We start from the raw sequence: 13,542 nt of genomic DNA on the forward strand, positions 1-13,542 counted from the left end.
TTAAAACCCCCTTTCTATTGAGTAATATACTGTAGAAGCTTCAATGTTTGCTGTGCCAATGCTGATTCATTTTTGTATTGAAAAACAAAATTCTACCTCCATAGGCATATATTAACAATTCATGTCTATCAGTGCTAATACTAACCTAAATTACAGAAGAAATTTCTGAAGTTTATTGAAATGCTGATTAGAAAATTATAATTTAAACAATGTTTGCAGCAGCATTGAGTGTGCATAATAAGATTCTCATTTAAATTGCAAAACGTATATTCACATTTGTGTTTCTCTGCACAACAATGTGCAATTCCTGCCAAAATTAAACTAAAGTCTATTAAACATTTCATTTTTAATGTCTAAACTGTTATGACTGTGCGATATGGGAAAAGTAATAGTAATTTGGACATTTGCGATTGCTCTTTCTCATCCACTGCTACACCTGGGACAAAATAAAACACCTTTGCAATCCTGTATTTCATATTCAATGAACAAGACCTGTCAGTCAAGTGCTGTGGGCGGAACTGTGAACAGACATCATGTGTTTTAGAGGAAGGTGTTTGACAGGAGTGGAACCTGAAATGGTCTTCTGTTGTTGTAGCTCATCCACCTCAAGGTTTAATGTGTTGTGCATTCTGAGATGCTTTTCTGCTCACCACGGTTGTAAAGAGTGTTGATTTGATTAACTATAGACTTCCTGTCAACCCAGACCACTCTGTTCATTCTTCGCAGATCTCTCTCATCAACAAGACATTTCAGCTTGCAGACCCTCCACACAAGATACTTTTTTTTTCATCATTCAGTGTAAACTCTAAAGACTTGTGTGTGAAAATCCCAGATTAGCAGTATCTGATATACTCAATATTTGTCCTTAGCAATTGTTACATTTTTATTTATATATATATATATATATATATATATATATATATATATATATATATATATATATATATAAAACAGTCCAAGAGAGTCTGCAACCACCTCCACAAGTTTACACTTCTCTGAAATACATGCCTTTTTAAAAATTCCCTCCCAAAATCCCATTTGTAGCATGGGGATGAGAAAGTGCCATTGGAAATGTAAGAATTGTTGTAACCTTTTAAATATGGCAGAATCTGACAAGTTTAGACACTGAAATTGAAATTACACTGCTTTACACAAAAATGCAAATGTTTTACAATTTAATTTGAATTATGTCACATATTATGCATCCTCATAAGGGAAATGCAACGGCAAATACGTCTTTAAAATATTAATTATATTTAGCATTAGGACAACTTTGGAAAATGCCATACTAGATTGGGTGCAAGGTTAGCACGTTCGCCTCATACCTTGAGGGTTGGGGGTTCAATTCCCGCCGCTGCCCTGTGTGTGTGGAGTTTGCATGTTCTCCCCGTGCTGCGGGGGTTTCCTCTGGGTACTCCGGTTTCCTCCCCCAGTCCAAAAACATGTATGGTAGGCTGATTGGCATGTCCAAAGTGTCCGTAGTGTATGAATGGGTGTGTGAACGTGTATGTGATTGTGCCCTGTGGTGGACTGGCACCACTTCCAAAGTGTACCCCACATTGTGCCCCATGCTCCCTGGGAAAGGCTCCAGGTTCCCTGTGACCCTGTAGGATAAGCAGTATAGAAAATGGATGGATGGATGGATGCCATACTAGATGATTTGGTTGATGGATATTGCTCAAGTCAACCATCAGCTTTCTTGGTTTGAAAATAAAGAGTAAAGCTTTTAATAATTAAAACAAATATTTCCACATCATAGACTAAAGTGCATTAAACAGAAAATAAGACTTTCTCTTAGCTTGATGGAGATTGTGGGAGAAGTTTAGAGAACAACACATTTTCTCATAAGATTTAATGAGAGCGGGGGAAACAGGCTCTGAAGCGTCAGTAGGCAATCAAATGAAAGGCACGCAGTTTTCTTTCCTATCATTTATCAAATGGTTAACGTTTCTTGGTTTTGGAAGATCTCTTTCTTACACTCCAAAATTTAAAGTTACTGCTACTATATCGTGACCAGATGCAGTTTCACCACTAACTTTAGTGTGGCAACAGCAATTAGTGAAATCAACATTACTGATTGATAAAAGACTTGCTACTGTATATGTATATAAAACAAATGTTATAAGTTTATCTTACTGCAGTTTGTCAGTAAGGAGTATGGTGAATTAAAACCAGCATTAGTGTACTGTAGCTACAATGTGCTTGTTAGTTATTGCTGCTTTGTTCCCCCAGCACAGTGATGATGCAGGTATATGAGTCTTTTAGGATTCAGATGGCGTGAGTAGCTCATTATAGCTTCAAATTAAATTACAGTGACACAAACGCAAATTGCCTTGAACGCTTCACTGGTAGTGGGAATGGAACATTTAGTCATTTTGCAGACTAAAGAAAAGAGAGGAAGAGAGCTGTGACATATCTTAATGGAAAAAAAACCCCCACATGAAATCTGGCTCAGTCTTCACACATTACACTATGTCACTTTTGTGTGTCTTTGTTAAAAAGGATTTCTAATGATAATTTTCTTTCTCTGTATAATTTTTAAACAAATATTTTCACTCATGCTGTTACAAATAATTATTGAAAACATTTATGTCAATAGCAAATTGCACAATCTGTGGCCAGTGATGTTCCCAACCACATTCTCATTTGGGTCCACCAACAGCTGATTTTCCCCCATTTTGTTGTGTCAGTGTTTACCTAAAGAAAGTGCACTTTTCTGGCCAAATCATCAAACATTTGTTTTCCCATAACATAATACTGTCAATTAAATATTTTTTAAATGATTTCCACCAGTTGCTTAAATAAGTCTCAAGAGCGGCTCTGGGACGTGTTGATCATTATATTAGGGAGTGCGTTGCGTCTTTTTTTCCACAGGCCCAGATCACACGCGTACCTCTTAATTAGACGAAACCATTGCTGTGTACGTGACTTGTCAGAGGCACGTAAAACAAAGGCTTCGCGTCGGATGTCTAGCACCTCGAACGTGTCATCACAGTCCGGGTCGGTCGAAACCACACAGTTAGCCAGATGGATGGGCTCACGCAGTACAGCAAACTTGCCACTGCTTTTATCTTTAATCAGTACAAGCACACCATCCTGCACGGTCTCAAAGGTCTCTGTCTGGTCTCCACGTAGCCCTCCATCTGCCGTGTGCACCATTAGCAGGCTTTGAACATTCTGGAACTTTAGGGACTTGCTGCCTTTTTTCACCCACTGGCCATCAGCAGGCTGCGAGATCTGCAGCGGACCCTCCATAATAAAGCGCGTGCTCTCACGAGCCCAGCCTACAAGCTTCATGGATGTCTCTCTCATCTCAATGTTTATCACTTCACGGTTCTTGCGGCTCTCGCGCCTGAAGGAGCGCAGAGACCACGTGGCTGTGCCCTCCTGCTTGCTCTTCATGTTGATGTGCTCCAGGTGAGACTCCACACGACTTTTGGCCTCCTTCAGACGCTCGTAATCAGGGTGGTATTCGTTGGTGGCCTTGATGATACGGCTCAACAGCAGCGGATACTTGGTCACACGCTGCAATGGAGCCATGAGGAAGGAGCGCAGATTCATGCGACGCAGGGCCGTATTGTCATTCTGGGATACGTCAAGGAAAATCCTGGAGGACAGCAAGAAAACCAGTCATATATGAATTAATATTGATTTCCAATGTGTCTCAATGCCTGCACAAGCTTAGTGAGACATACTGGTCATGTGACCAGTATTCTAAAGTAAAATATAGAGTTGGGGTGCTCGAACCCGGACTCAGACTCGAGTCCAATCATGAACGAACTTGCACTCAGGTAAATTTGTACTCGAACTTGACACGGACTTGGACATTTTGGACTCAGATTTTTCAGAATACACTAGAGTCTGCGTCATGTGTAACATGAAAAGAAAAATAAAAAATAAATAACAACAAAAATTAAGATAACAAGAAATTAATGAATGTCTCCCTGCCTGACCAGGAGACTTTATGTGCAGCACATCGTGTGAGTACTGAATTCTCTTTAGCGGCTTATTACGCTTGGATGGTCAAATAGTTTCAACTAAAATTTTTGTTGTTGAAACTAGTTTTACCACCGATTGTCAGAGAGAAGCTGTAACTGCGCTTCCTTATTGCTACGAGCTGTATACACGTTGCTAGATTAAAGCTAATTCCGGTATTCATATTCGGTTTCGGTGAGGAGTCGCTCGTTCACGTGACTACTCTTTGTTTTGCTAATTAAAGAGGCATGCTCAGCTGTGAAACACAGCAGTATTTAATAATTAAGAAACGCTGAGGCGGAAGCGTCAGCCCTTGTCGTGTGAAGACCGAGCTCGTGTAAAGACCTGCGAGTCTACCTGCGCGAGTCCACCAAGCAAGGACACAGACAAGACCACACGTGCTGCTAAGTATACTTTTTTTCTCCCTTTATTCCTCTTGTTGTTTACCTGTTTACACAGGTACTAACATGTGTCATCAGTTTATCCCTGCTATTTGCCACAGGCACTGACCGTGGCATACTCCCAGAAAAGTACGCAACTTGGACAACCTATGCTCTCTGAATGTGGCCTATGCATGATTCCCTCTCATTCTCTATAGGACTTTGGAACTGCCAATCTGCTGTCAACAAGGCAGATTTTATTCCTGCCTTTGCAACCCACTCCAACCTCAGTGTGCTGGCTCTGACTGAGACCTGGATCCATGCTGAGAACACTGCCACACCCGCTGCCCTAGCCTCCAACTTCAACTTCTCCCAACTTCTCCCATCCCAGAGTAGATGGAACTCCTCTTCTGGTCCTTGGTTATTTCAACATTCATCTAGACAAGCAACATGCAGCTGACTTTCTTGCTCTCCTTCCCACATTTGACTCAAGCAGTTCACCACACCAGCAACCCACAAAGCCGGCAAACAGCTCAACCTCATCCTCACATGTAATTGCACCACACACAATCTTCTCATTACTCCTTTCCACACCTCTGACCATTTATTTATCCAGTTCTCCATTTCTCTACCCTCACCCCCTTCACTGTCTCCATCCTCTATCTCTTTTTTCTTCGCAATCTTCGCTCTCTTTCCCCCTCACATTTCTCCTCCGTTGTCACAACCTTACTTCCCTCTGATAGCCACCTCTCCTCACTTGACTTAAACACAGCAACTGACATGCTATGTTCCACCCTAACATCTTCTCTTGACAGCATCTGCCCCATAACCTCCAGACCTGCTCGCACATCACCCCCTAGCCCTTGGCTCTCAGAAGCTCTGCATAACAACCAGGCCAAACTAAGAGCATCTGAAAGGAAATGGCATAAATCTAACAACCCAACTGACCTAACCAATTACCAGACACTTCTCTCCTCTTTTTCCAATAGCATCTCTATTGCTAAAGCCACATATTACCAAGAGAAGATTGGTAGTTCTTCCAACACCCGCACTCTCTTCAAAACCTTTTCCTCTCTTCTCTGCCCCCCTCCTCCCCCTTCCCCCCTTCCCCCCTCCTCCCTCCTCCCCCTTCCCCCCTCCTCCCTCCTCCCCCTTCCCCTACCTCTCTCACTGCAGATGACTTTGCCACTTTCTTTTCCAACAAGGTTACATCAATCAGGAACCAGTTCTCAACCCCAGACATGCATAGCCTGGCTCCATCTCCATGTAACTCCCAATTGACTTCCTTCTCTCCCCTCTCAGAGACTGATGTCTCTAAACTCCTCCTCTCTAGCCATCCCACGACCTGTCCTCTTCACCCAATCCCTTCTCACCTTCTTCAGTCCATCTCTCCCACACTATTACCTGCACTCACACACATCTTTAACACCTCCCTCTCCACTGGCACATACCCTACCTCATTTAAGCAGGCCCAGGTTACCCCACTGCTTAAATGGTAACACTGGTTACCTCACTTAACCCTGCTGTAGTTGACCACTACAGACCCGTTTCCCTCCTCCCTTTTCTTTCCAAAACTCTTGAAAGAGCCGTTTTTAATCAACTCTCCAATTTTCTCACACAGAACAACCTCCTGGACACCAAGCAGTCTGACTTCAAGAGCAATCAGTCCACGGAGACTGCTCCGATTTCCGTCACTGAAGCCTTACGACTAGCAAGAGCAACCTATAGATCATCTGTCATCATCCTACTTGACCTCTCTGCTGCTTTCGACACTATGAACCATCAGATCCTCCTGTCAACTCTCTCCAGCCTGGGCATCATTGGAACGGTTCTGCACTGGGTGGAATCCTATCTCTATGACAGATCCTTCAAGGTATCATGGAGGGGAGGTATTTCTGAAACTCAGCAACTCACAACTGGTGCTCCACAGGGGTCAGTTCCCGGTCCACTCCTCTTTTCTATCTACACTACATCTCTAGGGCAGGTGATTGAGTCTCTTGGCTTCTCATATCATTGCTATGCTGACGACACCCAGCTCTATTTGTCCTTCCAGCCTGACGATCCATCCGTCTCAGCACGCATCTCTGCTTGCCTGTCGGACATCTCGGTCTGGATGAGGGAACACCATCTTAAGCTCAACCTGGCAAAATCTGAGCTTCTCGTCATCCCAGCCTGCCCCTCAATCAACCACAACCTTACTGTACAGCTCGGCTCAACCACACTCAAGCCAACCAGGATGGCCAGGAACCTGTGCATTAGGTCATAAAGTGACAGCAGTCTAATAAACCTGCTGCTATCTGTGTCATTAATGTTAAACAACAAAAGACAAAGAGAAAATCACTTATTCAGTCATTGGATTGAATAACTTCAGTAAATTTAATAAGAATCACTGTATATGTCATATAGTGAAGTCTATTTTATTTTACATTTAATTGCTTTATTCAATTTCCGTTGTATTTCTTACTTGAAAACTACTGACGGACCTACCTGAGAAAACGTATCATTATCGTGATATAAGATTGCAGTCATATCGCCCACCCCTAAACATTAGCATTTGGTGATTCCAGTCTTGAATTTCAAGTAAAATGTGAAATGTACTTCTTAATGTAGTAAATAGCATAAACCCTGCTGATAGGGATCTTTTTCCATTTTAGGAATTAAAATGAAACAAAAAAGTTACAAGAACTAAATTAGAAAATTTAGGAAAATGGTCTAAGCAGTTTCTTGTACTGGAAGGTTTTTTTTTTTTTTTTTTACCTAAGCAACTCTTTTTCCTTCTCCAGTGTGTTAAGCATGTTGACAGATGTTGATTGCTGCAAGCAGTAGGTTTGAAAGGCTGGTAGCATGTTGACAAACTCCAAGAAGATTTCTCCAATGCATACTGTGAGCAGATCTTCATCTCCCTGCATGTTGAAAACAAAGAACACTCAATTTATCAAGTCACTCTTGGCCTTCATAATGGTGGTTAGGCACAAATGTTTCTAGAGCAACAACAAAATGTTATTCTATAAAGTATATTATGGTTTAAACAAAACTTTATAACAGGTGTTTGTGGCAGATCATCTGTTCAACATGGAAACAGATCCTGTCTGTAGTAATTGCTGTGTCCTTACCTGATCGAGTGCTTGGTCAATGTTGTCCTGCAGATGCTCGGTGAACCTGTCATTCACATCAATAAGCTCTTGCACATTGCTGAAGACCACAGTTAACTGTTCGGCTGTGAGCAGCCCTGCACTCTGCATGGGGAAGTAGAACTCTTCCTTGATGATGCGCAGATCCTCACCATAACTTGACTCTGTGTTGAGGAACTCCAGAATGGCCTCCTTGCGCTCGGTTCGTAACTTTGAGCATCGCTCACACATGCCCTCCTCTCGAGTGGTGTCTCGGTGGCCACAGTCTGGACATGGCCGCTGAGCCTCCCATGTTTTAAATGATTCTGAGGGTCTTTTCCAGATCGGTGCTAGTCCAGACCCGATACCACTGTCCACTCGCTCCACGTCAGACCCGGCACTGCAGCGATTCTGGCGTGGCTCCTCCTCATCCTCACGCTCATCGCTCAGCCCTACCACGCCACTGTCTGCACTCACACTACTTACTGTGCTCCAGCGGTGCTGACACACACGATTCACACCCAGGCGTCCATTCCGACCTTCTCCTCGAGGCTCAGAGTGGCCCCTAACTGTGCGCATACCTGACATGGAAAACACACAGGGAATGTTATGCTGTCTTTGAACATATGATTTGTGGAGTCTGTGCCCCAGTTTCAACATCTACAGGACACAGGGAACTGCTTGGACTTTTAGGAGAAGACACAAACAAAAGAAAAATGCCCCCAGAATGGATGTGGTTTATGGAATGGAAAGTGGTTTATCCTAAAGGCACTGACTGTAGAGGCAGCAGCACTATGGTGTTAAAATCAAAGGTAACAGTTGCTAAAGGCAAGTCTTTGCTGTAAAGGAGTGGCTATACTGAGAATGGCTAAAGTGATAGCCTTAAGTTGTGGGAAAGACTCACTCATGTTAAAATTACAGTGGTGCTTGAAAGTTTGTGCGAATTTTCTATATATCTGTATAAATACAACCTAAAACATCATCACATTTTCATACAAGTCCTAAAAGTAGACAAAGAGAACCCAGTTAAACAAATGAGACAAAATATTATTCTTGGTCATAATTAAAAATTAGAGTTAGGTATTTTCAATTAATGGATTGACAATCAGGTGAGAGTGACTACCCTGTTTTATTTAAAGAACAGGGATCTATCAAAGTCTAATCTTCACTACACATGTTTGTGGAAGTGTATCATGGCATGAACAAAGGAGATTTATAAGGACCTCAGAAAAAAAGAGTTCTTGATGCTCATCAAGCTGGAAAAGGTTACAAAACCATGTCTAAAGAGTTTGAACTCCAACAATCCACAGTCAGACAGACTGTGTACAAATGGAGGGAATTCAAGATCGCTGTTACACTCCCAGGAGTGGTCAAGTGACAAAGATCACTTCATCATACTTGACCAACAAAGATCAAAGACCATACTTGTAAGCATGGTCACAAAGGAACCCAGGGTAAATTCTAAGCAACTAAAGGACTGTCTCACTTTGGCTAATGTTAATGTTCATGAGTCCACCATCAGGAGAACACAGAACAACAAAAGGTGTGCATGGCAGGGTTGCAATGAGAAAGCCACTGCTCTCCAAAAAGAAAACTGCTGCCCATCTGCAGTTTGCTAAAGATCATGTGGACAAGCAAGAAGGCTAATAGAAAAATGTTTTGTGGACGGACGAGACCGAAATAAAACTTTTGGTTTAAATGTGAAGCATTATATTTGCAGAATGGAAAACACTGCATTCCAGCATAAGAACCTTATCCCATCTGTGAAACATGGTGGTGTTGGTAGTATCATGGTTTGGGCCCGTTTTTCTGCATCTGGTCCAGGACGGCTTGCCATCACTGAAAGAACACTGAATTATGAATTATACCAACGAATTCTAAAGGAAAATGTCAGGACATCTGTACATGAAGTGAATCTCAAGAGAAAGTGGGTCATGCACCAAGACAACGACCCTAAGCACACACAAGTCGTTCTATCAAAGAATGGTTAAAGAAGAATAAAGTTAATGTTTTGGAAAGGCCAAGTCAAAGTCCTGACCTTAATCCAATAGTAATGTTGTGGAAGGACCTGAAGCAAGCAGTTCATGTGAGGAAACTCACCAACATCAAAGTGTTAAAGCTGTTCTGTACTGCGGAACGGGCTAAAATTCCTGCAAGCCGATGTGCAGGACTGGTCAACAGTTACCAGAAACATTTAGTTACAGTTATTGCTGCATAAGGGAGTCACACCAGATAGTGAATGCAAAGGTTTACATACTTTTGCCACTTACAGATATGTAATATTGGATTATTTTCCTCAGTAAATAGATGACCAAGTATAATATTCTTTGTCTCATTTGTTTCAATGGGTTCCCTTTATTTTGTTTTAGGACTTGTGTGAAAATCTGATGATGTTTTAGGTCTGCAGAAAGGTAGAAAATTAAAGGTAGAAAAAAGCTTTCAAACACCACTGTAAATGATTTGTGATACAATTCAGCAGTTTCAGTAAAATAAATAATACAATTATTTAAAAAAAATAGATTCATGCAGCAATGGCATTCATGATGCTACCTCATTAAAGAAAATATGAGTTAATCTATGCATGTGAAAACATGCACTTATATCTCGATTGGTTCTAATGAGTCTTTATTGATCACATATACATATGCACAGTGAAATTCTTTTCTTCGCATACCGTAGCATGTCAGGAAGCTGGGGTCAGAGCACAGGGTAAGCCATGATACAGCACCCCTGGAGCAGAGAGGGTTAAGGGCCTTGCTCAGGGCTCCAACAGTGGCAGCTTGGCAGTGCTGGGGCTTGAACCACTGACCTTCCGACCAGTAACCCAGAGCCTTAACCGCCAAGCCACCACTGTCCCCCCGATATGAAATACTGTATATGAGAAATTGCAGTCCATTTAAAGCGCTAATTGAATTGAAGGGCTAAAGTGAGTAACTGGAAGAGGAACTGCTATGGGTCTCACCACTATCTCGGTCCCTGCGTTGACTGTGGAGGCGTGCAGCTGCAGCAATCTTCATCTCCAGCTGCTTGCGCTTGGCAGCGTCAGTGGGCATTGGGTCACTGTAGTGAGGGCGCAGGCGACACTCCCGCTGCGCCCTCACCGATCCAGCCGGCTCATAAGTTGCGTCTGAGCTGGAGCGCCTGCATCCCAACTCAAAGAGCTTCTGATTGGACAAAGAGCCATCAGTCAGCTAGCCATTCATCACACCGTGCAGTGAATTAGTTAGTACTGATTGGTTAAAGGATGAACATAAAGACAGTTACAGGTGGAGTGCTTGAAGTATTAATCAGAGAAAATCCCTGAACCTGAAGTTGTGTCCCATCACTGAGGTTAGTAATATGTATTTACAGCTTTTGTATGAACAATACTTTAACATTCCTTTTAAAGTGGTGTCTATATAGGATAAAAGTTTGTACTTCTGTATGTTTAAAAAAAAAAAATTATTCTACAGTTTATCTACAAAAATAGAATTCCTTAATATAAAGATAAAATAAAATTGCTTGAAAATATGTTTTGACCCTCTCTGTCTCCAGATTTAATAGTAATAAATAAATAAATAAGTCAAGATTTATAAAACTTGTAATCTGTGGATAGACTTGGTTTAAATTATTGATAACTTCTCAGAAATACTACATGGTAATTCCTTAACACTGACCTCCAGAAGACCTGGCTCAATACTTGACATGGTACACCAACAATACATCTAGTAGACCAGCTACTGAATAAGCTAGAATGACAGAGATACGTTTCAACGGCTATCAGGGCCTGAGTAACAAGACACCTTAGGTGCAGGTATCGCCCAGAATAAATAACAACGTTGCTGCTATCGTAATTAATAACAAAACAGCAATACACATGAGACTTGAGGTGTGGGTACTGGAGCTGGGATATACATGATGCCAGTTGAATACAGTGAATCTCAATTGCACCAGCCTAATACAAAATACATGAACTAATACAGCCATAGGAGACGATCAATATTACCATCAACCTTACAGCCAACAGTTACCAGAGACCGAATACATGTGGCGCAATGAAGAACCAGCTGGCATTTAAATAGGAAGATCAAACACAAACGCACATCCACACAGATGGAGTTATGCATGCATACACTCTCAGTCTTGCATGCAAATGGAAGGAAACCAGTTACCAGATTGAAAACTGCCTCTAATCCTGTAAGAGAGTCATTTTGAGCTGCACGTTTGTGTGCACCGCTACATGTCTGCAGTTGTCTGTGCTGTGCAGCTGCATGTGTAGCATAATCTAGTCCCTGTGCATGTGTGACACAGCACTCCACAATCCGTGGCTACAGCCGGAGAAAGAGAGGGTCATGATGAAGAGAAATAAAGAGCTCTCTTTGTGGGTGCGTGTGTGTGTGTGTATATATATATATATATATATATATATATAATGTATGTGTGTGTGTGTGTGTGTGTGTGTGTGTGCAGGAAGGGGAATTGCCTTACGCATTCTCTTGGCTCTTCTCGTCCAGTAGCTTCACTGCAAGCCTCCTGTCTGCAGGCTGGCATTGTCATGGCAACGCAGGAAGATTGACACCTGGGCTGTGGAGTGGTGATGTCAGTACCGTCGTGCTGGTCATGTGACAGCCTGACGGGGGCTTTGGCGCTGATTTCTGCACTGCAGCTTAGGGAGGAGGACAAGGTGTAGAAAGCGCGGGGGGGGGGGGGGGGGGGGGGGGGGTGATGAAGGATGAGAGAAGGGGGGAGAGGGATCTATTAAAATGAATTTATGATTCCTGCTTCCTCCTCTCTTTCTCTTCATGAGGCATGTGGCTGAGCATCCCCCATTTTCTCCAGGGATAGTGGGCACTGTGCTTCAGAGGGGCTGAAGAGCAATTAGATGCTTCAGTTCATATTAGCACCTGAACTCGCAGCTCTTTGACTGATCTCTCAGATTTCTTTATGTGTGTGTGTGTGTGTGTGTGTGTGTGTGTGTGTGTGTGTGTGTGTGTATAGGGTATATGTGATGTCCATGTGCCCATTTCATCAGTAGCTATTTTTTCAGTTTTATATTTACTACACCCTCTCTTACCATTGACATTTGTGTTATCTCACCCCACTGATCCCTGTTTTAAGAGATATGACCCTTGACAAATAGATTTCCCTTTCTTCTTGTCTGCCACAACAGGATCTGCATTGCTAATGCAGAACACATCACAAAGGCCTGTGCACATAGATATGATCCTGCAATACTGCTGAAAGCACAAGCGTAAGCACGGCTGAATCATAATTCAGCGTGCATACACATATGCATGCTCCACACATATGAACATGAACAAAGAAAAATATATGTATAAAAATATATGCTCGGATTACATAAGGACACTTTAGCCTACATGTAATTTGTGTCATTGTTCTGGTGGGAGTGCATTAAATGTAAAACACAAAACCAGCCCCAGCACTGAAAAGAGCTCTTTGTCTTTACAACTTGGTCTTTAATCACTTCCTTCCATAATTAAAGAAGGAAAGATGCCAGGCTATATTGCTAAAATATACATGTAAGCCCAGTTTTAATTGCATAATGTTTCAGCAGCAAGTCAAATAAAAAAAATTTTATTACAATTTTTTTTTTTTTTTTTAACAAATCACCTTATGTACTTGGCGTATAATTCACACACTCACTCACATTTAGCAGGAGGTAAATTCTCCACAAGGGAAGATGTAACTCAAGTAGTTTTCATATGCAGCATTATCACAAGTGGAAAATAACTGGTATGAACCCATACCAGCAGGATAAACACAAACACATGCTCATTGCATTGCACTTGGAAGACAGCTCCCTAGAAATGTAGTATCTTTGACTACCATTTTTCACTCTTGATGTAAGTTCTCTAGCATTTGGAACACAGCTGCCGTTTGAGCTCCCTTATTTTGTCTGAAGACACTATAGCATGTTAGACCAAACTGTCTATCTGAACATTTATAAACGTGAGCCTCGTAACTAACAATCTTATCTTTGTTCATGCTTTGTCAATAATATTACTTGCACTCGAAAAAAAAGTTCCATCTATCACCCTAAAGGATTCTCAAGTTTGTTCCGCTGGAGAAACCTTTAA

The 13,542-nt window shown here is 42.0% G+C and overlaps 1 protein-coding gene across 2 annotated transcripts in view; it reads right to left on the minus strand.

Moving 5' to 3' along the window:
• Nucleotides 1-2,514: 2,514 nt before the first annotated feature.
• The window catches only part of si:dkey-91i10.2 (uncharacterized protein LOC555224 homolog), a 33,821-nt gene continuing 22,793 nt past the window's right edge, over nt 2,515-13,542 (minus strand). For both annotated transcript variants that reach the window (XM_017469162.3, XM_017469163.3), the window contains exons 3-7: nt 11,933-12,110; nt 10,428-10,629; nt 7,469-8,046; nt 7,113-7,258; nt 2,515-3,607 (exon numbers count right to left, since the gene is read on the minus strand). In XM_017469162.3, the coding sequence (XP_017324651.1) occupies nt 2,809-3,607; nt 7,113-7,258; nt 7,469-8,046; nt 10,428-10,629; nt 11,933-12,110 (1,903 nt within the window). In that variant the 3' untranslated portion in view covers nt 2,515-2,808. The remainder of the gene's footprint in view (nt 3,608-7,112; nt 7,259-7,468; nt 8,047-10,427; nt 10,630-11,932; nt 12,111-13,542) is intronic.

Source organism: Ictalurus punctatus, chromosome 6, assembly GCF_001660625.3.
Source record: "Ictalurus punctatus breed USDA103 chromosome 6, Coco_2.0, whole genome shotgun sequence".
NCBI classification, from domain to species: Eukaryota; Metazoa; Chordata; class Actinopteri; order Siluriformes; family Ictaluridae; genus Ictalurus; species Ictalurus punctatus.